This window comes from Watersipora subatra, chromosome 5, assembly GCF_963576615.1.
Source record: "Watersipora subatra chromosome 5, tzWatSuba1.1, whole genome shotgun sequence".
NCBI lineage: Eukaryota > Metazoa > Bryozoa > Gymnolaemata > Cheilostomatida > Watersiporidae > Watersipora > Watersipora subatra.
This window is the reverse complement of record NC_088712.1, coordinates 54510224-54537563: the sequence shown is the minus strand read 5'-3', so window position 1 is coordinate 54537563 and position 27340 is coordinate 54510224. Positions and strand designations below refer to the sequence as shown.

At 33.7% G+C, this 27340-nt stretch overlaps 1 protein-coding gene across 1 annotated transcript; it reads left to right on the top strand.

Moving 5' to 3' along the window:
* The first annotated feature begins 1097 nt into the window (after nucleotides 1–1097).
* On the top strand, nucleotides 1098–20194 carry LOC137396867 (microfibril-associated glycoprotein 4-like). The gene is made up of 8 exons (XM_068083169.1): nucleotides 1098–1172; nucleotides 1543–1699; nucleotides 9420–9588; nucleotides 14148–14296; nucleotides 15410–15580; nucleotides 16308–16446; nucleotides 18258–18414; nucleotides 19508–20194. Exons 2-8 carry the CDS (start codon nucleotides 1558–1560, stop codon nucleotides 19694–19696), a joined length of 1116 nt encoding a protein of 371 aa, XP_067939270.1. The 5' UTR covers nucleotides 1098–1172; nucleotides 1543–1557; the 3' UTR covers nucleotides 19697–20194.
* The last annotated feature ends 7146 nt before the right edge of the window (nucleotides 20195–27340 follow it).

The following is a 27340-nucleotide window of genomic DNA, read 5'->3' as shown; positions in this document are numbered from 1 at the left end:
TAACAGGATTCTCCGAATTATCGCTGGAAACACTTAAGACAGTCGGCTTTATGTTGATCCCATCTTCTTATAGATCGACCAATAGCTCCTTCTGCAGACCTGCCAACAACTCACTTTCTTATAGCTAGTCCAGTTTTATACTTTCTGCATATTCCCTGAGCTTTGTTTAATTTATGTAAATAGACACATACATGTATGTCTGCGTCGAGTGGAAGAAAATGGCTGACCAATGCTCACATCTTTTGTATTTTAACCCAATGACAACGATTGTTATTGCTGATAGTATGACAAAAATAATGCAAAATGAGATATGGCTTACAGAAATCATTTTATCTCTTCAGCGTGATGACCTGCTTGGTGGTATGCAACAGCATCACCACATTTCAATAGCATTCCCAACTTTTTAAGTACCCTTACCTTCAGGCGATATTACACAAAGCCACGTAATGTCCATCAATTGTACTTGCGCAAAATTACTCTCTTTTGTAAGGCTGATATTGATAGGTCTACCTTGATGTGGCGCATTGGCCTCCTTTCTTAAACATACAAGGATAATCTATCATAATTGTTGGAAGGTTAAACACACCAAATGTAATTAGACATTTATATTAAAACAAAGGGCTTACCGCAGGGCCCTCAGACGTTGTTTATTATGTCTATGCTATTATACTTTTTCGCAATAAATAGCCATCAACGTATTCATGATTATCAATTAGTCAAACCTATTGTTTTATATCATGAAAGGGGTGGATGTAAGTACCCATTAACATTGTGTAAAAATCTACTTCAAGACAAACACATTTTCTACAGACTGCAGAAACTTTTGAAAGAAGATAACGGCTTCCTTTTAATTCTTAACTTTTTGCTTTATTGTGTAAGGTAGAATTATGATGCTTATCTACATCCGCCCCTTTTCAAAGCTTATACTCTGAGCCAATTAGGTAAAGGCATTTGCGCGTACTGCCACAATCTCATCTCGTCGTTATATATTCCGAGAGGACTGACAGTTTACAAGGCTATTGCGTGGAAAGAGCACTTGTTAGAGAGTGCCATAAAAACATTACAGCTGTAAGCAGCTCATATTGTTTAGTTTTCAAAGAGAAACTGCTGGAATCACAATATCAGATAATTCTTTTCAAGGTTCAAAGTTCAACTAAAAAAAACATTGAAAGGTTAGTGACACGTTACTTATATTGATGAGAAATCGTATTTTTTGTAAACATTGGCAAAGATGACAATATTTTTGGTGAGTTTCACACATACAAACTGTATGATATCAGCTTATTCATGTGGCGCGTGAATCAAGCTATATGGATGTTTATAAAAACATTTTGAGGATCACAATGTTTATTATATCTTTTTCTTATGAAAAGGCGCTAGAAAAACCATAAGAAGCAACTGGCCTATTTCTAACCATTTTCAGAATATACATAGCTTTAAAAATTACAAAACTTTCCACACTGACTGCGCACTAAATAGCTACTGTAGGTGTCAATTATTTAATGCAAGTATTCATTAGACAACTTATGTGTTGTTTTACAGCAGACAGCCAACAAAATGCTGAAGAAATTGATTGCGTTTGTGGCTGTCTTTCTTCTGCTGGCTCTAGCAGCAGCAGATAGACAAAGACCTTCTAAAAAAACCATGAAAAAGCTCTGTGAAATGGAAGAGTTCCAGCAGGCTATGGCATCTGATGCAGGTAAGCAGACAACTCCAACTTTAGTATTTGTTTGTTCGGTTCTGCTAAGCCAGCTGTTACAGATATTTCTCGTTCTTTTCACTCTTTCTGTATGTTCTTCTACTTCCTAATTTTTGTAGTTCTTTGCTTTATCTCTAGCTTTTGCTAGTTTTCCTAGTGAACATTTTACATAATCTAGTGTTTCAAATCATAGCTAAATATATATCGATAACCAATTTAATATTTTCCGAGCAGTGTTATAGTTGTGAATCTTCAAAGTATATCCAAATTTTTAAGATATATTTCCTTTTAGAACATCAATTCACAGTGATAAGTTTTAAACTAAATGACATAAAAATTGCATGAAAACTATTTTGTGTCAAGCATATTTACATTTTTAAGGGAATAAAAGTTTAACCGGTTTAATATGACGGTTGTTGTAATTTGCAAAGTAAGATGCTTACATAACTTTCGACAAAAAAATTGACAGAGTGTATCTGTACGGACATTAGATGTCACTGCTTAAAATAACCTCATAGCTAAAACTTGGAATTTAATAAAATAGTTATTGTTTGCATTTGTTTTGAACAGTAAATTTTGGCGCTGATCTGCCTACAGTTACTGACTGCCAGGCAGTTTTCTTGTCACGTACACCCAAAAAATCACACGCCTAAACGGTTTTAATTTGTTTTTCAAAAATGTTGATCCTTGACACGGAAAAGTAAAAAAAGAATTTTAGGTGGTGATTAAAAATTTCTTTCCAAGACTTCATGTACCCAAGACAGCTGCCAAACCATTTCAGTAAACCAGTGTGTTCGTATCTCAAATAACAGGGCATGTAGATTATAATTTGTTGGCTATCAGCTGAAGAACACTTAAAAAGAATCCTTTCGCAAGCTGTTGAACTCGCAAAAATAGAAGGAAAACTTTTGAAAAGTCAAAAACTTAACCAACAACCCAATTATAAACCTACTTGGCAATCAGTTGTTATCTAACAACCTATTATTTAACCTTAACAAGCTTTGCTTCTCATTATCATCAATCTTGTTTTCTTGTGTTCATTTTCTTGCAGTCGTAATAGTTTCAAGGTGCCCTAGGGTTAATTACAGGGCAGACTGAAGCATCGATGATTAGCCAATTGGCATGTAACTATATGCTGTACCTGTTCATTTTGATATGGCAAGCATCTAAAACCATAGCTGCCTATGAAACTGCAAACTCAACAATCTGAAGAATGTAATAATTATTAGTCGTCTTCTCTTTTCCGCATAGCAAATTACTTGAAGACGAAATTATTACCAGCAACTGTCTAATAGCAAAAATAGGGTTAAACGCTGTCCTAATTTCTAGTATTTTAACTGTATATGTCTTTTATAAGACTTGTATATGTCTTGGTAGTTTTAATGTTGTGGCCCCCTTTTACTGTTACAGTAGTGACCAATAAACATTCTCCATATTAATTAAACACTTGACAATATTTTTAAGCTATGAAAAATGATACAATACCATTTTGATATATTATACCATACTACACCATATCATATTACAATATATAGTATAATAGGTTATGGCAAAACTTAATGTAATATATTAAAATATGGTATGATATGGCATAGCTTAATATAATATAGTACAATAGGGTATATGATATGGCATAGCTTCATATAATATAGTACAATAGGGTATATGATATGGCATAGCTACATATAATATAGTACAATAGGGTATATGATACGGCATAGCTACATATAATTTAGTACAATAGGGTATATGATATGGCATAGTTTCATATAATATAGTACAATAGGGTATATGATATGGCATAGCTTAATATAATATAGTACAATAGGGTATATGATATGGCATAGCTACATATAATATAGTACAATAGGGTATATGATATGGCGTAGCTTAATATAATATAGTACAATAGGGTATATGATATGGCATAGCTTCATATAATATAGTACAATAGGGTATATGATATGGCATAGCTTAATATATTATAGTACAATAGGGTATATGATATGGCATAGCTTCATATAATATAGTACAATAGGGTATATGATATGGCATAGCTTAATATAATATAGTACAATAGGGTATATGATATGGCGTAGCTTAATATAATATAGTACAATAGGGTATATGATATGGCATAGCTTAATATAATATAGTACAATAGGGTATATGATATGGCATAGCTTAATATATTATAGTACAATAGGGTATATGATATGGCATAGCTTCATATAATATAGTACAATAGGGTATATGATATGGCATAGCTTAATATATTATAGTACAATAGGGTATATGATATGGCATAGCTTAATATAATATAGTACAATAGGGTATATGATATGGCATAGCTTAATATATTATAGTACAATAGGGTATATGATATGGCATAGCTACATATAATATAGTACAATAGGGTATATGATATGGCATAGCTTAATATATTATAGTACAATAGGGTATATGATATGGCGTAGCTTAATATAATATAGTACAATAGGGTATATGATATGGCATAGCTTAATATATTATAGTACAATAGGGTATATGATATGGCATAGCTTCATATAATATAGTACAATAGGGTATATGATATGGCATAGCTTAATATATTATAGTACAATAGGGTATATGATATGGCATAGCTTAATATATTATAGTACAATAGGGTATATGATATGGCGTAGCTTAATATAATATAGTACAATAGGGTATATGATATGGCATAGCTTAATATATTATAGTACAATAGGGTATATGATATGGCATAGCTTAATATAATATAGTACAATAGGGTATATGATATGGCATAGCTTAATATAATATAGTACAATAGGGTATATGATATGGCATAGCTACATATAATATAGTACAATAGGGTATATGATATGGCATAGCTTCATATATTATAGTACAATAGGGTATATGATATGGCATAGCTTAATATATTATAGTACAATAGGGTATATGATATGGCATAGCTACATATAATATAGTACAATAGGGTATATGATATGGCATAGCTTAATATATTATAGTACAATAGGGTATATGATATGGCATAGCTTAATATATTATAGTACAATAGGGTATATGATATGGCATAGCTTAATATAATATAGTACAATAGGGTATATGATATGGCATAGCTACATATAATATAGTACAATAGGGTATATGATATGGCATAGCTTAATATATTATAGTACAATAGGGTATATGATATGGCATAGCTTAATATAATATAGTACAATAGGGTATATGATATGGCATAGCTTAATATATTATAGTACAATAGGGTATATGATATGGCATAGCTTCATATAATATAGTACAATAGGGTATATGATATGGCATAGCTTAATATATTATAGTACAATAGGGTATATGATATGGCATAGCTTAATATAATATAGTACAATAGGGTATATGATATGGCATAGCTTCATATATTATAGTACAATAGGGTATATGATATGGCATAGCTTAATATATTATAGTACAATAGGGTATATGATATGGCATAGCTTAATATAATATAGTACAATAGGGTATATGATATGGCATAGCTTAATATATTATAGTACAATAGGGTATATGATATGGCATAGCTTCATATAATATAGTACAATAGGGTATATGATATGGCATAGCTTCATATATTATAGTACAATAGGGTATATGATATGGCATAGCTTAATATATTATAGTACAATAGGGTATATGATATGGCATAGCTTAATATAATATAGTACAATAGGGTATATGATATGGCATAGCTTAATATATTATAGTACAATAGGGTATATGATATGGCATAGCTTAATATAATATAGTACAATAGGGTATATGATATGGCATAGCTTAATATAATATAGTACAATAGGGTATATGATATGGCATAGCTTAATATAATATAGTACAATAGGGTATATGATATGGCATAGCTTCATATAATATAGTACAATAGGGTATATGATATGGCATAGTTTCATATAATATAGTACAATAGGGTATATGATATGGCATAGCTTAATATATTATAGTACAATAGGGTATATGATATGGCATAGCTTCATATAATATAGTACAATAGGGTATATGATATGGCATAGTTTCATATAATATAGTACAATAGGGTATATGATATGGCATAGCTTAATATATTATAGTACAATAGGGTATATGATATGGCATAGCTACATATAATATAGTACAATAGGGTGTATGATATGGCATAGTTTCATATAATATAGTACAATAGGGTATATGATATGGCATAGCTTAATATATTATAGTACAATAGGGTATATGATATGGCATAGCTTCATATAATATAGTACAATAGGGTATATGATATGGCATAGCTTAATATATTATAGTACAATAGGGTATATGATATGGCATAGCTTCATATAATATAGTACAATAGGGTATATGATATGGCATAGCTTAATATATTATAGTACAATAGGGTATATGATATGGCATAGCTTAATATATTATAGTACAATAGGGTATATGATATGGCATAGCTTCATATAATATAGTACAATAGGGTATATGATATGGCATAGCTTAATATAATATAGTACAATAGGGTATATGATATGGCATAGCTACATATAATATAGTACAATAGGGTATATGATATGGCATAGCTTAATATAATATAGTACAATAGGGTATATGATATGGCATAGCTTAATATATTATAGTACAATAGGGTATATGATATGGCATAGCTTAATATAATATAGTACAATAGGGTATATGATATGGCATAGCTTCATATAATATAGTACAATAGGGTATATGATATGGCATAGCTTAATATATTATAGTACAATAGGGTATATGATATGGCATAGCTTCATATAATATAGTACAATAGGGTATATGATATGGCATAGCTTAATATAATATAGTACAATAGGGTATATGATATGGCATAGCTTCATATAATATAGTACAATAGGGTATATGATATGGCATAGCTTAATATAATATAGTACAATAGGGTATATGATATGGCATAGCTTAATATAATATAGTACAATAGGGTATATGATATGGCATAGCTTAATATAATATAGTACAATAGGGTATATGATATGGCATAGCTTCATATAATATAGTACAATAGGGTATATGATATGGCGTAGCTTAATATAATATAGTACAATAGGGTATATGATATGGCATAGCTTAATATAATATAGTACAATAGGGTATATGATATGGCATAGCTTAATATAATATAGTACAATAGGGTATATGATATGGCATAGCTTCATATAATATAGTACAATAGGGTATATGATATGGCATAGCTTAATATATTATAGTACAATAGGGTATATGATATGGCATAGCTTCATATAATATAGTACAATAGGGTATATGATATGGCATAGCTTAATATATTATAGTACAATAGGGTATATGATATGGCATAGCTTAATATAATATAGTACAATAGGGTATATGATATGGCATAGCTTCATATATTATAGTACAATAGGGTATATGATATGGCATAGCTTAATATATTATAGTACAATAGGGTATATGATATGGCATAGCTTAATATATTATAGTACAATAGGGTATATGATATGGCATAGCTTAATATAATATAGTACAATAGGGTATATGATATGGCATAGCTTAATATATTATAGTACAATAGGGTATATGATATGGCATAGCTTCATATAATATAGTACAATAGGGTATATGATATGGCATAGCTTCATATAATATACATGTGTACAATATGGTATAATATGATATGATATGGCATGGCTTCATATAATATACATGTGTACAATATGGTATAATAGGATATGATATGGCATGGCTTCATATAATATACATGTGTACAATATGGTATAATATGATATGATATGGCATGGCTTCATATAATATACATGTGTACAATATGGTATAATATGATATGATATGGCATAACTTAATATATTATAGCACAATATAGTATGATACGGTATAAAATAAAATTTCTCCTCTTGATCTTAACCTCCTTTCATTTAAGTTTTTTATTCCATTACATTCTCTGATACAAAGTCTTGTGTATTTAAACGTGTTCACTGTTGATCACACTATCTATTTAGCCACATACATTGAGATATACAAATTTTTAACAAAGATCATGTATTCAGTTGTCATTAAATCTATTTAGTGTGTGCAAATATAGTTTGAAAATTAAGTAGGTTAAAGTAAGTATATTTTTGAAATTTAGAGACAAGTTTTTACATGCCCGCGTAATAGAAATAGGACAGCACCACACTGAAGAAAACAAATATACACCTCACTATGTCGGATTCTAAAACAGTTCCTAGTCAACGCTTTTTGCTTTGGCAGCACTTTATGACACCATCCTTACTCCAATTATCAGATAAGTGTGTCGCCATTCTTTTCATGGATACTTAATAAAACTGTGTTGTGATCTTTTGCACACTTACACCTTCCGCTTACAAGTTACATTTTCAACAAAGCACAAGGAGTGAGACGCTATGATATCATAGGCAAAGAAAAGGAGCGTTGCAACCCTCCTCTGAGAGTCAAAAAACTATGAGCGCCGTAATAAAACGGTTAACAACAATAGCAGACAATTAAAAAGAACTTGCGTATTGAATTGTAATTTACTCGTTCGATGTGAGAATTGGGTCTAGTAAAACAAACATTGTAAAGACCCCCTATTAACTCTCGATTGGCACCATGAGGCTACAATAGAAGGATTCACCCATCAGTAAGTTTGTACAACTGAATACGACAAGGAATAATATTAGCACAATTTAGACCTAGTTTAAGATGAATTAATTAAAGATTTTATTACTAAATGAACATTCTAAGTACAGCTTCAAATCAACATTGGCAGAGAGCTGAGTCTAATGTACCTCGTGTTTTGTTAGACCAAGTCAATACATCCAAAATACAACATTGGACTACGTGGGCAAGAATAGATGTGTTTTTTGACAATAGAAGAATGTTCAGATTTTTATTTTGAGCTGCATCCTGAATCTATCTGATTCAGTTACATGTACATAAAAAACAAAACTGTAGCAAAAACCACCAGTAGTGTTTGCATTCTGTTGACTTGTCAAGTATGACCTTTACTCTCTTCCTGCAAACAGAAGCTTCTGATAAAGGCTCCACTGCACAGTGAAGTCTTATAAAGTGGGTTTGTAGTTGGTTAGCTTTCTAAAAATAGAGACATGACAGCCAATACACACGTGACTGCCATTTGCAGACAAACAGGGCCATTATACTAGAGTAGTCAGTGTCCCAAACCACAACTAGGGGTGCTACAACAGTATCCAGTGCCCCACACCATCACTAAGGGCTACTACTACTACTATATCGGGTGCCCCACACCACCACTAGAGTGTACTACTACAGCATTCAGTGCTCCACACCGCCGTTAAGGGGTACTACTACAGTCTCCAGTGTCCCACACCACCATTAGGGGGTACTACTACAGTATCCAGTGCCCCACACCACTACTAGGAGTACTACTACAGTACCCAGTGCCCCACACCACCATTAGAAGGTACTACTACAGTATCCAGTGCCCACACCACCGTTAGGGGGTACCACTACAGTATCCAGTGCCCACACCACCGTTAGGGGGTACTACTACAGTATCCAATGTCCCACACCACCACTAGGAGGCACTTAAGTTAATGTTTGATTGTAGAGCTTGAGCCGGCAGCAGTGGTCTATGAAGTGATGAGTGGGAGACTGGGAAAACTGGAGACTCATATTCAACAGCTTGAGAAAAAGCTTGAGGAGGCACCAACACAAGCGGATATTGAGGCTGTAGCCTCAGCTCTCAGAGAGGAGCTTATGGAACACATAGAAGACAGGTAGGGTTGCAGTGCTTTGTGCATGCATGCTTCAAGCTAACATTTATGAGCGGTTGTCCCAAGCTGTGGTTTCCTGATAAGCAACTGAGTAAGATTTAAAACAAATCTCGTAACTAATATTATTTCTATTGTGCTATATAGTATTATAAAATATTTATATAACTATGAGTATAATACGTAACGTCGTTGTAGTACAATAAGTGTACTATCATATAAAATATTAGGTAACATTCTGTTTATTTTATTGGAGTTGTCTACACCATCATGCAATAGTAAGTTATATTCAATTTGGCTATATTAAATTATTAACATAATTTTAAACTATACCATACTATTACATGTATATTGCGATATAAATGCTCTTATTTAATAATCATATTAATTTTTTTAAGATTTTGGGATTTTTATTCCCTTTCATAACAGAAACCCTTAAAATATGGCTTATCATATAATTATTACTATAATTTAAGCAATTATTAAGTCATGCAAATTTGCATCAATATTATTTGAAGAAACCAGATAACACTGTTATTTGACTCTATGTATAACATACCTGAGGTTCCAATGATGACTTGCGTATTCAAGCTGCCTTTTACATACCAAGCACTACATGTTGAGCCGAGTATACTTTTATAAACATAAATATTATAGAACCATTTCAATAAGAGTTTGCAGTCAATATTTTTTTATCGCTTTATTAAAAATTTAAATTTGCCATGATAATTGTCTAAGACTTCATTATCTTCAAAAAAACTCAACTTTTAAAATATTTTTCAATATAGCTGCTATAAATGAGTGTATTAAAACTATTCTTATAGAAACATTGTTGAATGACAAATGTAACTCTGTGATCTACAAGGTCTCTGAATGTTAAGACAAAGCATCAAGGGCACCGTAAGGATCCGATTACACTCCAAGAATGACAAGCATGCTTTATTCGGCAGCATAGACTAGCAATAGTTGATAAAGTAAATAAAACAAATTCGGTTAAAACAATAATAGTATGAAACTTTTAAATCAATTAACTTCTTTGACAGAGATTAAACCAGTTCACAGAATATTTTAGCGTATTGGGATAGAATTTCAAGCATTGTTGAGGGCTTTCACATGTAATTCTAGACAGTTGTAACACCTTATGTATGGCTCATTAGTAGCCTTCTATGCAACTGGCTGACTGCACCTAGACTTGAGCTTCAGGGCTATTGTTGAATTTGACACTTGTTGGACACATGCCAGCAGGTGCTCTCTTATCAGGGTTGACCATCGTTATTCTTAGTTGGTTTAAAGCAGACAGAAGCCAAACCAATAGGATTCAGGAGTCAGATTTCATCATATTTGACTACCTTTTGACTGCACATGTTAATGCTGCAGTAGTGTTGTTATTATTATCATTATTCCTTCTACCTTATGGTGCAATTTCATAAGTGATATTGTAAAGGATCTGACTCCGGTAGCTGAGTCAGCTTTACTTTCTAACAAGGGAGTCGCAACCTGGGCTACTGGCTGACCTTGTCCGAGGCCTGATTGACCTGCCTGTGGCGGTCAAGTCAGTCCAAGACAAGAATCTAGTAGTCAGGCTTGCTCCGAAACCAAACCCCCGGCCTGCCTCTGGATCTCTATCCCAGGCTAGTCTGGATCCACTAATGGCTGGTCTTAAGACTGGATCTCTAGTGCCATGGCACACCCGATCGAGTCTAGACAAGGCCGTGGATCGCCTCCTAGCCTTCTTAGAGTCACCCTGGCAGTTCCGTCTGTTGGTTGCACTGAGCCTGCTTGTACAATCGGTGAGCCAACCAGGCAGGCGTCAATAGAAGCAGTTCGTATGAGTATATAGCAGTTTATTATCGATATCTTCAATACAAGTATGCACAAGTATGAGTGAAATCAAGCACACCTTGCCTGTCTATCGCGCTGGCTTATATAGCCAGCGCCTATCGTTTAACTCCGCCTACTGATCTATTTATATCACAAAGGAAATGCCAGATACAACATGATGGTTATGTAACAAAAAGGCAGTTCAGTAATACAAGGGCAGTTCAGTGATACAGTTATATAATAAAAAGGCAGTTCAGTAATACAAGGGCAGTTCAGTGATACAGTTATATAATAATAAAAAGGCAGTTCAAGCATGCAATAAGGGAAGTTCGAGAGGTTCGGTTAAATGATAGTGCGGATATATATATGAGTGCAGTAAATAGTACACAGGCATGTCCCGGTCCTCCACAATATTATCCTAATAGTATTACACGGATATTGCATGCTTTTTAATCTTCAGTATTGCTTAGAATTTCTGAAAAAAATTTAGTTGGATAATCAAAATGAAATAGCTTACACTATCAGGTTATTGGTTTAGTTTATCTTTGTAATCAAGATTTTTATGCTGACCAATATTTTAAATGTCAACAAAAGGCTGTGTTTTATTACTACTGATACCCTGGCAGCCTAGTGTGAGATAGTCAGGCGTGCCACGAAAGTACATGTACAGCAAATAATTATCTCCACAATTATGCGAAAGCCTAAAACGTGGTCAATTGATGCTGGTGCATGAGGGTGTGGATATGATAAAGCAGGGAGTTAAAATTCCTCGCGATGTAACTTTTTGCTCTACGTTTAACCGTAGCTTCGGATGTAAGGATATGGCCCTTATTGTAATAAAAATAATAGCCTAAGTTCCTACAACTATCATTATTCCAATAACAAATTATTTAAAGCATACGATTCTTGTACTAAACATTCTTACTAATAAAGTAGTTATTTGGATTAGATTTTCTGGATGAGTAATTGTTTACAAATTCCATTTTGGAGTAAAAACCAGCATTAGCAGTGTTATGATATTTGAATAAGGGTAGTCCTACTATCTAAGCTGATAGGAAGGCAGTCTAGTAGTACTACTATAGCTAAATATTGCATGTTGCACATATATAAACATCTATTAACCTTCATTGTATTATATACATGTATATTATTATATTATTATATACATGTATATTATTATATTATTATATACATGTATATTATTATTATGTTATTATATACATGTGTATTATTATGTTATTATATACATGCATATTACTATTATTATATTATTATATACATGTATATTATTATTGTATTATTATACACATGTATATTACTATTATTATATTATTATATACATGTATATTATTATGTTATTATATACATGTGTATTATTATGTTATTATACACATGTATATTACTATTATTATATTATTATATACATGTATATTATTATTGTATTATTATACACATGTATATTACTATTATTATATTATTATATACATGTATATTATTATTGTATTATTATACACATGTATATTACTATTATTATATTATTATATACATGTATATTATTATTGTATTATTATATACATGTATATTATTATTATATTATTATATACATTTATATTATTATATCATTATATAAATGTATATTATTATATTATTATATACATGTAAATTGTTATTGTATTATTAATTACATGTATATTATTTTTAATATCATCTGCAGAGCTTTAGCCAATATATTTTGGTATTCTCATGCTCCCTAATAAGTTTTTGAACTACTATATATTTCACACACAAAAACATTCATGTCAATCAAATGTTTTGTATGTCTAGAAATACATGCTTGAGCCATAAAAGGTGACACAGTGAAATGTTGTTTATGTTCGTGGTAGTTGTCTTCTCATTGCATGCCAAAGTAAACAGCTTCAATAGTAGTAACCTCGTGTGCCTGTCGCATGCAAAATATATGTAGCTTATGCTGTGAGTTTAATGTTTGGCTAATGGTACAAACTTTGTCTCTAATTATGATGTGATTATGTAGTAGTAGTAGATGAAGTTTGTAATCACTGGAGGTGAGTCTATCATTATAACTCGCTTAAATAATCGATACGCTTTTGGTTAGTCAGAAAGGTTTTGTCGCAAGTACTGAAATGTTAACGACCAAAAATATGGTTTTAAAACAGCATATATTTTATTTGTAAAATTTAAAGTGAATTAAAATATAATAAAACAGATATAGAGCTTGATTTAATTTGAAAACTAAGAAGGGCAAAGACAAAATGAAGGTATGTCATTGGTGCTTTTCTTGTAAAAAATATCTGGTTATGAGAAACATACTGCGGGCTGTCTTATGTAGAATAGTTTGTATATATATGTTTGTTGCCATTAGGTCATTAGGTTTTAATGTTTTAATGGTTTTGCCATAATGACATTAGATTGTATATATGTTTCATAGCCATTATGACATTAGGTTTTAATGCTAATTTTAATGCAAATCTAATGAAAATCCGCAAATCCAAAACTACATATACCATCCAGCTCACTTGTTAAGCTTTCAAATCAAAAATATATTTTTAAATCTAAAAAGTTAAAAATAGTTTTTTTTGAATTTTAATATGCCGAGTATCAGCTGAAGAGGTCAAGGTTTTTCAATAAATATGTTGATATTTTATTTATGTTTCATTTACTATAACTTAAACAACATATAGTAACTAATTCTGAAAAATAATCTCAAGTGTTTCTCGTATCTCTAGGTTGTCTGTGATAACTGCTGAGATTGAACAAAACGTGCAGAAGATATTGGATGAGTTGATAGCAAATTTAGCTAATCTCGGTTATGAACAAGGGTTTGAACTCGCTCCCTCTGCCCCTCCTACAACTACTACAGAGCCTCCACTCATAGGTATTAATGTTACACTCTTTTATTTCTGGTCACTTTGCTTCCCTCTGTTACGCAGTATGAGCAGTAAAAACGATCTGCACACTTTTTGAGCAACTCGAGTAATAATTACTGAATCATAATCTAGCTAACACTTATTTTTGTTGGAGGTCTTTGACACTGAATTATTAGACTATTTCACTGTCTTTTTGACAAAACCAACCAAAAAACAGGAAGCTACTTATTACTCAAAGCGATTTATCTGAGCCGCTCCTTATTAGGTCTTCACCTGTTTATGAGTTTGGGTGACCTGATGCTGTGTGTTACAACTCTGGGTGTGTTAAAGCTGGTAGAATTACTTTCTAATATTCTCAGATATCACAAAACTTTTGCAATTAAATATAAAACAACTTGGAACTTGAGACAATACAAGCAAATAATGGTGGATCTGATTAGGAATTATCTTCCCAGTTTTGTTTCTTCTAATTTTGTGAAACGCAAACATTTTTTCAGCTTTATACATTCTTGAAAATCGAAATTCTTGACCTTTAATAAATATCTATGACACCAGATAAAAGTAGCTTTATTGCATGAACTGACAATCCTAGCATCTCCTGGCAATAACATTTGATTCTTGCGCCCTCTTTTTCTTATAGTTTGTAAATGTAACTAAATTATGAAGGGATACATTGTTGAATAACAAACAATTGGACTTTTTAAAAACAATGTATAATAGGAAATTACCGAATACATGTTAAATAAATCAAATAAACTTACAGCATAATCAAATTTTGTGAATCTTATAAATAGATTCTGTCATTTTTGCTGGAAAAGTTGCGATTTAGTTGAAATTAACACCATTTAGCTAGATAGTTGCTGTCAGGTTATTTGTGTCACCCAGCATCTAACTGCCAGCAAATGGCCATTAGCAACTAGCATTTATTAATCAACAATTAGCAAATGACATTTATCAAGATCTTATTGGTAATAAGGAATATTTAGCTAGGATATAATCATTTAACGTCAACTACCACACAAAATCAAGCCTAAATTATTTTCCGTTTTAAAAATATATGCTGTCAGAAACACAAATTTATACTTGCTGAGCTTTTTAAGATATGAGTCTTTCGTTTGTAGACTGTGACTACCTGGCAGACAGGAAGTACGAGAGTGGTGTGTACTCCCTTAGGATCAATGATGAGACAATGAGCGGTTACTGTGAGATTAGAGACGGGCAAGGATGGCTGGTTATACAGAGAAGAACAGATGACTTAGATTTCTGGAAAGGATGGGATGACTATAAGAAGGGTAAAAGTTTAAGGCTAATAGCCTCACCCCTCAATGTTTTATAGAAGTCTAGAACCTCAAGCTTAAAGCATAGAACTTACACAATATAAAAAATTTTCAACCATATGGTAAGATGCTCCTGTATGACATCGCAAAAGGTTGGGTTCGCTGTCTTTCATAAGAATAACAGATTACTTAAATAATGGTGACAGCAATGAGCTCTTAAATAATAAAAACTAGTACTGTGGCAGTTGGGTGTGCTGTGAGAGATCATTGGGTGAGCTGATAAAACACAGAGAATGACTAATTGCGCAAAGGGTTGGAAGGGGGTAGGTCTTTAATCAGGTACAGGTGTAGGGTATGTATGTGTAAAACTAAATGTTGCCAGTTTGAATCCCTTACAATACAATATTTTTTCCAACCACCAATCATGGCTTCAGACTAGCGGACAGACAGACAGGGCTCTTATTATAGTAAAGAAAGAATTCTAAACAAAAAATGTAAATATTGCTTTTTAAAATTTTGTTCCTGTCTCAATCTCAGTGTGAGTGAAGTAAAATTTCAACTTTACAACAATTAGCATCCAATGCTGGATAAACATTTAATTCAAAGACTTTAACTGCCATATAATTTCATGTTTTCTTAAAACTATTGCAAACACTATTCTATGAGTATGAATATCGCTGCCTGATACCACAACTGTCATGCTGCCACTATCAAACAAACATTAACAGTTGCTTTATTTTAGGGTTTGGAGATCTCATGGAAAGCTTTTATTTTGGTAATGATAAAATACACAATGTGACAAATTCCAAGGAACATGTTCTCCGCATAGAAATGAGTGACTATTCCGGGGACACAGGCTATGCTGAGTACTCTGACTTCAGGTAGGCTTAAAACTTTAAGCTGCACCATAATCTATAACTATAGTAATTGTTAGACACCTCTAGAACTGTAGAACCTTTTTATTTTAATTCATAGAGGCAATGACACTCTCTCAGCTTAGCATAAACCTTTCAACCAAATAATAATATAATACAAAAAATGCAAACCAATTACACAATAAACAAGAAAAGTGTAAAAACTTTAATTTCAATAAATTAGTTTTTCTTACACATACATTATTTAAAAAAAAAAGAGTCAATTATAAACGTATAACACAGAAACTTGTACTACTTAACTAATATAATTTAACCTAATATATTAATATGCAATAATACAAAGAATGATAGCTATGTTATAATGCTATGTTATAGCGCTGTTGTATGTTATAGCGTTGTTGTATGTTATAGCGCTGTTGTATGTTATAGTGTTGTTGTAGGTTATAGCGCTGTTGTATGTTATAGCGCTGTTGTATGTTATAGCGCTGTTGTATGTTATAGCATTGTTGTATGTTATAGCGCTGTTGTATATTATAGTGTTGTTGTATGTTATAGCGCTGTTGTATGTTATAGCGCTGTTGTATGTTATAGTGTTGTTGTAGGTTATAGCGTTGTTGTATGTTATAGCACTGTTGTATGTTATAGTGTTGTTGTAGGTTATAGTGCTGTTGTATGTTATAGCGCTGTTGTATGTTATAGCGTTGTTGTATGTTATAGTGTTGTTGTATGTTATAGCGCTGTTGTATGTTATAGCGCTGTTGCATGTTATAGCGTTGTTGTATGTTATAGTGTATTTGTATGTTATAGCACTGTTGTATGTTATAGCGCTGTTGTATGTTATAGCGTTGTTGTATGTTATAGCGCTGTTGTATGTTATAGTGTTGTTGTATGTTATAGCGCTGTTGTATGTTATAGCGCTGTTGTATGTTATAGTGTTGTTGTATGTTATAGTGTTGTTGTATGTAATAGTGTTGTTGTATGTTATAGCGCTGTTGTATGTTATAGTGTTGTTGTATGCTATAGCGCTGTTGTATGTTATAGCGCTGTTATATGTTATAGTGTTGTTGTATGCTATAGCGTTGTTGTATGTTATAGTGTTGTTGTATGTTATAGCGCTGTTGTATGTTATAGCGCTGTTGCATGTTATAGCGTTGTTGTATGTTATAGTGTATTTGTATGTTATAGCACTGTTGTATGTTATAGCGCTGTTGTATGTTATAGCGTTGTTGTATGTTATAGCGCTGTTGTATGTTATAGTGTTGTTGTATGTTATAGCGCTGTTGTATGTTATAGCGCTGTTGTATGTTATAGTGTTGTTGTATGTTATAGTGTTGTTGTATGTAATAGTGTTGTTGTATGTTATAGCGCTGTTGTATGTTATAGTGTTGTTGTATGCTATAGCGCTGTTGTATGTTATAGCGCTGTTATATGTTATAGTGTTGTTGTATGCTATAGCGCTGTTGTATGTTATAGTGCTGTTGTATGGTATAGTGCTGTTGTATGTTATAGTGTTGTTGTATGTAGGTGTTTATAACCTTTTATTGGCATTAGTATTCATTAACAAAATGATGTTCTTCATTACATGCCAAAAAAAAGTTTAGAAAACAGAAATCAGGAATTGAGTGAATTGAACAAGCTTTTAATGATAAACAAAAGTTGTTTACAATGCCTAGAAATCATTACCATTAGCAGAGGTCATAAGGATTTCCTCTTCCGATAAAACTAAACAACCAATGAAAATGTGATGACCCCTTTTGTTTCGTATAGCAAAATAAGTAGTGTCAAGGAGATGAGGTAGCAACCTTCATCTTTTACAGCTTGGCAGGAGAAGACGATGGCTACAGACTTGATTATGGCAGTTATATCGGTGGACCTGCAGGAAATAGCCTTTCCAAATCAAAGGGAATGCAATTCTCTACAAATGATAACGATAGAGATGGATCTCAACTTTACAGCTGTTCTCGACTTCACCGAGTGAGTTGAATCTTTGTGCATTTTAAACATTAACAAAATTCTGCCTGTGGAAAATTTGAGGTAGCAGATAACTCCAAATGGTTGTTTATAAAAAATATTTTTTCATTTGCTAGTAAGATAAAGATCTACTAATTACAGCATTTTAATCTATCTGCAGAAATGCTTGGCTAGAGGCAGCATTGTCAGCAGCTCCACTTGTGTTATTTGATCAGTAGACCTACATAATTTGACCAGTGCTGAGTGGTTTTTGGTCATAGCCGCTGACTAGTTGACAATCAACTCAAGCATCTGAAAAATTGTAAATAGCCCACTTGTACTACCTAGAGCAGTGGTTTTTAACCTGGGTTCAATTGAAATTTAGAGGTTCAGTGAGTCAGGCCCAGGAGATTTGGTAGAGGTCACTAAAAAGCAAACATAAAAATCACTCTGATTTGCAAGGTCATGTCTTTGCAAAATGACATGTAATTCGTTGCGAGTTCATACATTGTATTAGTTTTATTTTTGAACGCAGTGATGTTAATGCACAGTTCACTTTGTGTACCAGTAGAATATACATATGTCTTGAATGTGAAAAAAATCATATAATTAGATGGGTTTGGTGACAGCGCATATGAAACTGACTTGGTTCAGCAATGTTCAACAAGGCTCAGAACCACTAGTCTGGAGGTACATACATGTAGAACAAAAGTATAAGCTATTTTGGAGCAAGGCTTCCTATAAACCACACTTCAATGTAAAAATATCTACTATAGATAGCTCATAGAGCTCTGTAGTTCTTGTTTAGTTCTTTTATTTCACAACTGAGAAAGTGATAGGATTATGATCTTAAAAGTCTTTAATGTATAGTAGATTTATAAAGTACCAATATTAATAATAATATTAATAATACAATGTAAGATTAGCTGGAAACTCATCTATGACATAATGAGAGTAGGCTATGCTGTTGCGAGTTACGAGTGCTTGTCATGACGCTCTTTGGCATCTATTAAATATCTGCACCTGCGCCAAAGCATCTGCAAATAAATTCATTTGATTTTTAAACAAATTCAAAAGTCAATGACAAAACCATAACCAATTAAGTTACTTCATTCAGGGAGCCTTCTGGTACGACCGCTGTGGCAGTGCTAACTTGAATGGTGTCTACCTTGGAGACAGGCCCGTGGCGACAGCCTTCAACTGGCAGAACATATTTTGGTACACATGGAAAAGAGATCTGAGAGCGCTTCGGTCCGTGCAAATGATGATACGACCGAGCATAGTCAAGGCTGTCATTCTCTCATGATTCAGCTTTACTCTCCACCTTATAACAGCAACGAGTGTCAGCTTCATCAGAAGCTATCAATGGCTAGGGTCATCCATGTTGCTGATTTGTTTTTTATCTTTGTACATATTGTAATCACCGACTTGTAAAGTACCTTCAATATCCATGTTGGTCTATAGCGTCTATAAAGAGTTATGTGCTGTCGTCACTTGATTAAGAATGAAATGATTTTTTATATAGGAATATGCGAGACATTTATATTAGTTACATAGCTTCTATACTTTCTAAAGACTCTGCTTTTACTAGTTTATAGAAACACCACCTTGTTTTCAAACATTTGTTAAACACCTTTTCTCTAAATGTTCAATGCAAGATTTAGCACCCAAACTGTACTGTAAGTTTTGTAGACAACATTATTTGGTCTTTTATCATTTGCCAGCATCCAGGTAGTTCCTGGCAAAGAAACATGATATACAATTGTAAACCTGTTACTGATTTGTAAAAAATTGTTCAGATTGCATGCACATATATTTATGTTTGATAGATTTCTATCCAACATAGATTTCTAAATTTATTATACTGATTAATTGAATATAGAACACTATTGTTTTGTAGAATCTCATTAAATATTATGAATTACTAATAAATATTTTTACCAAGCATTCTCATGACAATTAGTTGTAACACCAGTGAAAGATTGGCTGTAATATCCGTGATGGTTTATTAAAGAAAAGATTTCCACATTTCACAAGGTTTTTGTACTGAGATGGCAAAAGCGAGTAGTACGCTTGTTGGATATGTTATGGTAGATTAAGGAAAAATTATGCCGAATTTGGATTTTTCGAATGAATAACGCAATTCATCCGAATCTACATACACATCAGTGTTGATCTCGCTTTGTAATCTTATTCTATTTTGACTATGTTTAGTTTGCGCATTTTTGCTCAGGTTGTGTGAGCTAATTTGATTGTTATTGGTCCAGGCACTAGTGGAGGTGTTCAGCTATTATAAGCAATGCTAATATTTGCCAGTAATAGTACTTCATTCTATAAAACCAACAATTAAAATACACAACTAAAAAATTTCTGAAACAATAATATTAAGGACAAAAGGTTAAAAATAGCCAATGAGTGTCACACTTTTACTTGAATGGTCATCAATATTCGTTCGCTTAGTCCCGTACATATGCGAGTCTCGACAGTCAAATGAGAGTCTCGACAGTCTACAGATAAAGAGGCTTAGAAATTGAAATAGAAGGAACCTTGGCAGTGAGAGAGAAGTAGCTCGGCAGGTGATAAATAGAGGCTCTGCAGGTAGTAAAAAAAGGCTTCGCAAACATAAAAGAGACTCCACAGATGGAGTGAACAAAGATTCCGCAGACAGAGAGGAATGAGGCTAGGTCATTGGAGCTGCTTTTTATAGATGTCTCTGTTAACCTAGGAGAAGGTTTTTAGGCGCTCAAGTTCTGTTCTTTGTTGCAGGGGGCTAATATTTGAAAGTACTGATCAGAAATTATGACTAAATCTAGCTATTTTGATCATCTGTTAGAGGTTTAATTTTTGGTAACAGTGCGTCTTAGGTCGGTACAACGCGCATAGGCTACAACGCATGCGCAACGCGCATACAAGGCACTTGCAACGCACAACCATTGTGGATACAACGCCGACACAAGTAATTAACAACACTTGCGCCACAACGTGACACTGTTAACACATTAATATTATTAATAATATTAATGTGTAATAATAATAGTAGTAATACTATATTATTATTCAATATTCTATTTATATTTATAGTCTGTTAATAAAACAGGTCTAAAACATTACACAAAGTATTCTATTTATTTTCTATTGACCGCTGTATGTGCGTTGTATCCACAATGTTTGTGCATTTCTTGCAAACCGAGTTGGTCGAGAACCAAAGCGTCCAAGAGCCAAGGTTCCATTGTATATAATCAGTACACAAATCGCAAAATTTTAAGTTCGAGATAAATTGTTGTCGATATCTTGTGGTGGAATAAATTAGCCCTGACGGAAAAAACACCGAAGGAGCATCGTGTTGCATTTAGGTCCCAAAATATTTCTGAACGGAGGCATCATAACTCGTGGACGCATTGCGTATAAAACTTCGGTACATGTGTATGAATACATTATGATCACTACTCAGTTGTAGAGTGTCGAGATAAGAAACTTGTCGAGGCATTTGCGGTATTCGTCGTGAGTTCAAATCCATCAGAACGCAGAATTTTAATATCAAGATTATAATTATGAGAATTATATATATAGACGAGCGGTGCCTCCTGGCGTTGCCCGGGTATTAAAAATCAGCTTATAAACAATCAGAAGCGAAGAGAGTTGCCTACCTCTTGCTATTAGCTTGGCACAATGCCATTGGAAGATAGTATCAAAAATCAAATTATAAACAATGAGAAGTAATGAGATTTGCCCGCCACTTGCTATTAGCCTGGCACATTGCCAATGGAACATTCCAGTAAGCTAGTTGATAAACCTAGGCTTCTAATGACTACCCAATGACGTTGCAGCAGCGTTGTCCAGCTACAGCTATTCTAATAATTGCTGTAGCTGAAGGGACACACATACACGCATACTTTGAGAAATATATATATAAAGTCCAAATCAGGGTCAGACAACTAGTAATCGATCTTGCGTGTTTACTGGCGAAATTTCACTTCGATATTATTTTCTTATTTAAAATTGGATTGTATGGTAATCAAATTATTAATTTAAATAAGTTGAAAATGGCTGATGACATGTATCGTAACATGAAACATACTGCAAAAATAACTTAAACCTTTGTCGTATAGCAGGCAATCATTGGTGCACACAATCAAAGCTGGTTGGTTGCGATCAGTTGGAAGTCCAGATATGCAATATACATGTACTAGTTTTAATGGCTTGTTGTTTTAATGCAAATTTCAAAATATTTTTGCTTTGCAATATTTTGCAGCGAATTGTTAGTCTATCCAGCAATTCAAACAAGCGGTGTCTCTGTCAGATTTTGATTCAGGCGCATGCACACTGTTCATAACAGGTCACCATACCGTCTGGTTTTAGAACGTCCGCCAGCCACGCCATTACTGAATTATACTACCCCTGGAATGGCATTGGCCTATCTAAACCAATGAACTTCCGTGCAACGATTTGAGCGTCATCTTGATTACTGCTACAAGGGCTTCCGGCTGTAATTAGTCAAACGGTGGATCATAGTTATCTCCAAAAAAAAACTCGTTTATCTGCTGGAAATCAGTGTTTTGCCATTAATTGCTACCACCACGACAACCCTGAAACATGGAGGGTTAATGATATATCATTTCACAGGTGAGTTTAGCGTTTTATTCCTGCATTAGTAGCACTACGTAGTACAGCAGTAGTTGTTTAGAAGACGCTTGCTAGTAGCTGGTTAGTAGCTTGCTAGCAGATGGTTAGAAGCTTGCTAGTAGCTGGTTAGAAGCTTGCTCGTAGATGGTTAGTAGTAGCTTGCTAGCAACTGGTTAGTAGTAGCTTGCTAATAGCTGGTTAGTAGCTTGCTTCTGTTACTACTCACAGCCAGCCTCTAGTGAACCTTTACCTGATTTTTATTATTTTACACATCACTATCGTTGGCTGTTTTTACTAGAATTAATTTGTACTGCTGGTTGATTCATCTTGGCTGGTGTTGGAGACAAAGTAGGTCAGTACTGGTGCTGCTAAATTCAAATAACAACAGTCACTGTTCTCATAAATCAGGAGTGCCAGTTACATGGAACAAACTTTGTTAGTAACTGCAATCCTTATCATTCTCACTAGAGCAAGTTTTTTTTCAATAAAATAAACTTCTGCTAGTTGATAAAAATGTTTTAAAACACAAAAAAAACATTCTGAGCGTCAAAGGTACACTTTTCTAAAAGGTTGAAAGTCAATCTTTCAGTTTTTTCTTTGTCAAAAAAGTTTTCCCTAATTATAACTGACTATAAGACCACAAATCCTAATCTGTATGTTTTTTTAGTAATTTGATTACCTAGTTTTCTTATTATCAGGTTTCCGAGTAAAGAGAAAGAGCCAGGAAGATGGCATACTTGGTGGACTGTTTCCAGGCTGCAGGAGATCTCCAGCAAAAATACAACTCTATGTAGTGCCCTCTTCAATGAGTCTATGATCGATAAAACTGGTCAAATACGGTCAAATCTAGAGTTGTTCTTTAATGCTGTGCGGATGTGTGGTATGTAGTACAGTGCTTGTTAATTCATCTCATACAAGTATAGCTGAAAACGCACATATTATGCTTTGCAGTATGTGATTTCACCTGCTGGATATAGCTTTTCAGACCACACACTGCTTTCAAGCAAAATAGATCAAGTGGGCGAAATCAAGGATGATACAAAAAATGGTATCACCAAGCTTCAAGATAATGGGCGCCAAAATTTAAATATAATCAATTCAAATATTGCTGGACACCATGATATTGCTCGACTATGAATCCATTTTCTTGGTATGTTTGATTGTAATGGGGACATTTTGGCTGATACCTTAACTGCCTAACAATTTTCTTTTAAAAATCATTATTATTCAGTTCATATTTTAGCCCCATTCCCATTTTATTTCCAATTGCAACCAAGGATAACTGTTATAATTTTAGGAGGCTGGAACAACAACCCATCAGTAGAACAGTTTCAGCATATCTTTAGGCGCTTGGTTACAAGATGTGGTGTTTCACTAGGAGCTACTGGTAATGTCAGATCTATGGATGACACTGTATTGTTACAAGCTTCTACTACCTATGTGCCACCAACTGTTGGTAGTGAGGATTATGTTGAAGATATTATTGACAGACAAACTATGCTTCCCAAAGGAATGCTAAACATTACATCACATCCTGTTTTGGTAACATTGCTGTATATTTATCTGGTTGGCTTGTCAAAAAACTGCTTAAAAAGTTGCGTTGTGAGCCATATAGACTCTCCCTAATTCAGTTTAAGGAAGTTAGCAAATATGATGATAATCATGTTCTGTTAAAAGTTAAGAACAACGATGGCTTGATTTCTCCTTCTGATGGTGTCGTAACAACTGCTCTTTGCACCGAAAAGTATCTGAAGGCGGCTACATCAGCAAATCAATGTTTGAAATATCTCAAGATTCTGAAGTGTGTAAAAGAAGAGATTGCACGCTATGATATATTTGAATTAAAGCAACATTGTACTGACACTTCTGTAGGAATTGATAATCATCACTTTTCACTACTAGCTTTAGTGGTTGAAACATACTTTGATTTAAGACAGCACCACTTTGCCAACTTAAGAAACCTAGATTTACATAAAATGAACACCAGACATAATGCTACAAAAACATATTATTTAGAGGACAGTGAACTGTTATGTCGATGTGACATAAATTGTCTATAGCCAGTTTAAGTTAGTATTTATTTTTAAGACTATATATATGCATACAAATTGTACAGTTTGCAGGCAAGTAGTAGTTCAATTTATTATATAATTTATATATACTATAATGCTATTAGATGTTATATTAGGACCATCAGAGCATCTGGCTCATTAATTTTTTATGCATAGATCATTTATTTTCTAAATCACAAATAAATTTTGTGGTCAAGCATACTGTAGTTAAGATTTATAGTTTGCTTTTGGTCTATATCAACGAATAACACATATAAATATAACAAGGCTCGAGAGACAGCCCCAGTAATTTTAGACCAGTTTCACTTACATGTATTGCATGCAAACTTTTAGAACATATAGTACTAAGCAATATTAATCAGCATCTTAATGTAACGCTCAACCCAAACCAACATGGATTTAGACAGGGTCTCTCATGCACTACCCAACTTGTCACAACAGTAGATGACATTATGAAAATGGTGGATGGAAATGACTCGGTACACGCTGCAGTGTTGGATTTTTCGAAAGCTTTCGATCGAGTACCTCACGGTCTCTTAATTGAAAAGCTGTTATTTATTGGTATTGACTCAGCAGTAGTTAGATGGATAGCACATTTTTTGGCAGACCGAATGCAGAGAGTGGTTGTGGAGGGAGCAACGTCTGGTTCTCTTGCAGTAACTTCTGGTGTTCCTCAGGGTTCCGTGCTGGGGCCCTCTCTTTTTCTAGTTTACATTAATGACATTTGTAGCATTGTAAAGACATCGACAATAAGACTTTTTGCGGACGATGCCCTTCTTTATTGCCCGGTTAACAGCTTAGATAGTTCCCAGAAATTCCAGGAAGATTTGTTTTTGTTGGAAAGGTGGGCTGAGCATTGGGGTATGGTGTTTAACACTGATAAGTGTCAAATAGTCAGGTTTGGTACGAACGGTCTTGATAGTTCTGTGGATTACTTTTTAGGAGGAATAGCGTTAGAGAATGTATCAGCTTTTAAATATCTTGGAGTTGAAATTACTAGTGATTTTAGTTGGGACTTGCAGATTGATTCGGTGACGGCAAAGGCTTCTCGGAGGTTGGGTATGATGAGGCATGTGCTTTTTAAGGCCCCCAGAAAGGTGAAGAGGGTTGCATACCTCACCTTGTGTAGACCTATAATGGAATATGCAGGTGAGGTATGGGACCCTCATTTAGTTAGGCAGATAACATCGTTGGAGAATGTGCAGCGAAGGGCTGTGCGTTTTATTTCAGATTTGAGGGGAAAACAGAGTGTTACGGAAGCAAGGCAGTTTTTGGATCTAGAGCTGTTGGAGGCAAGGCGTAAGAGTGCTCGCATGACATTGATGCTAGAAATTTTAACGGATAGCAAGCACAGTTCTTTTGTTGATAGTTTTAAGCATTTACAAGATACAACTCATGATCATAATACAAGGTCAACAACTAACGGGGAACCCCCCGCCATTGAGTCAAATTCGAGTTTTTATCAATATAGTTTTATGCCCAGGACTTCCCGCAACCTGCGAGGAAAGCCATGAAATTTTATCGAATTTTTGACAGACATTTTGAAGGCCTTCTTTTACCCGCGAGCGGGGTCTAAAGGCTCGAGTTTTACCTAGACCTAGACCTAAACACAAATCACGATATATTGAGTGTTGGGACCTACTGGCGCAGTAGCTAAAGTTAATCTAGGCTCGAGGCCAATCTAACCACTTTTTGAACAAAGCAATGTAGGTTGCAAGATTTTAGATCTTAGTCAATTTTAACCATGCCAATAGCCATCTACAACAAAACATATAGCCTAGAATCTATAGATCTTTAGCTAGCTTGACTTTGATATATAGGTTGAATGAATATGTAGATCTTTATCTTGACTCTGATATACAGGTTGATTAAGATTGGAGATGGATAAAAGCACTCACAAGCTCATTGAGATTAAATGTTGTACAATGTTGCTAGGTTACTATATAATAAATTGAGCATGACCATGTAACATGAAACAAGATGGCGCTCAACTTTGAACGCAAATAAATGACCTTGGCCATTTTAGGAATAGTATAGTTCAGTGCACGCCATCAGAGCCATCGAGTGTAACACTCGATGAGTTGTTGCACTCGATCGATGTTACACTCGATGGCTCTGCACGACATACTCTCCAGAATATTGTAACGTACGTATACATCTTGTTTACGTTACAAAATGTAGTTCTGACAAAGGCTTTAGGCTAAATATGCCGACTACATTTCTCACTGTTCTAAAAGCATTTCCGTAAATATGGT

What these genes read in the sequence shown, in the direction of transcription:
- LOC137396867 (XM_068083169.1), top strand. Translation starts at nt 1,558, where the DNA reads ATGCTGAAGAAATTGATTGCGTTTGTGGCTGTCTTTCTTCTGCTGGCT. An exon ending in ATGGAACACATAGAAGACAG is followed by an intron (nt 9,589 to 14,147) that starts GTAGGGTTGCAG and finishes TCGTATCTCTAG; the next exon opens with GTTGTCTGTGATAACTGCTG. An exon ending in ATGGGATGACTATAAGAAGG is followed by an intron (nt 15,581 to 16,307) that starts GTAAAAGTTTAA and finishes GCTTTATTTTAG; the next exon opens with GGTTTGGAGATCTCATGGAA.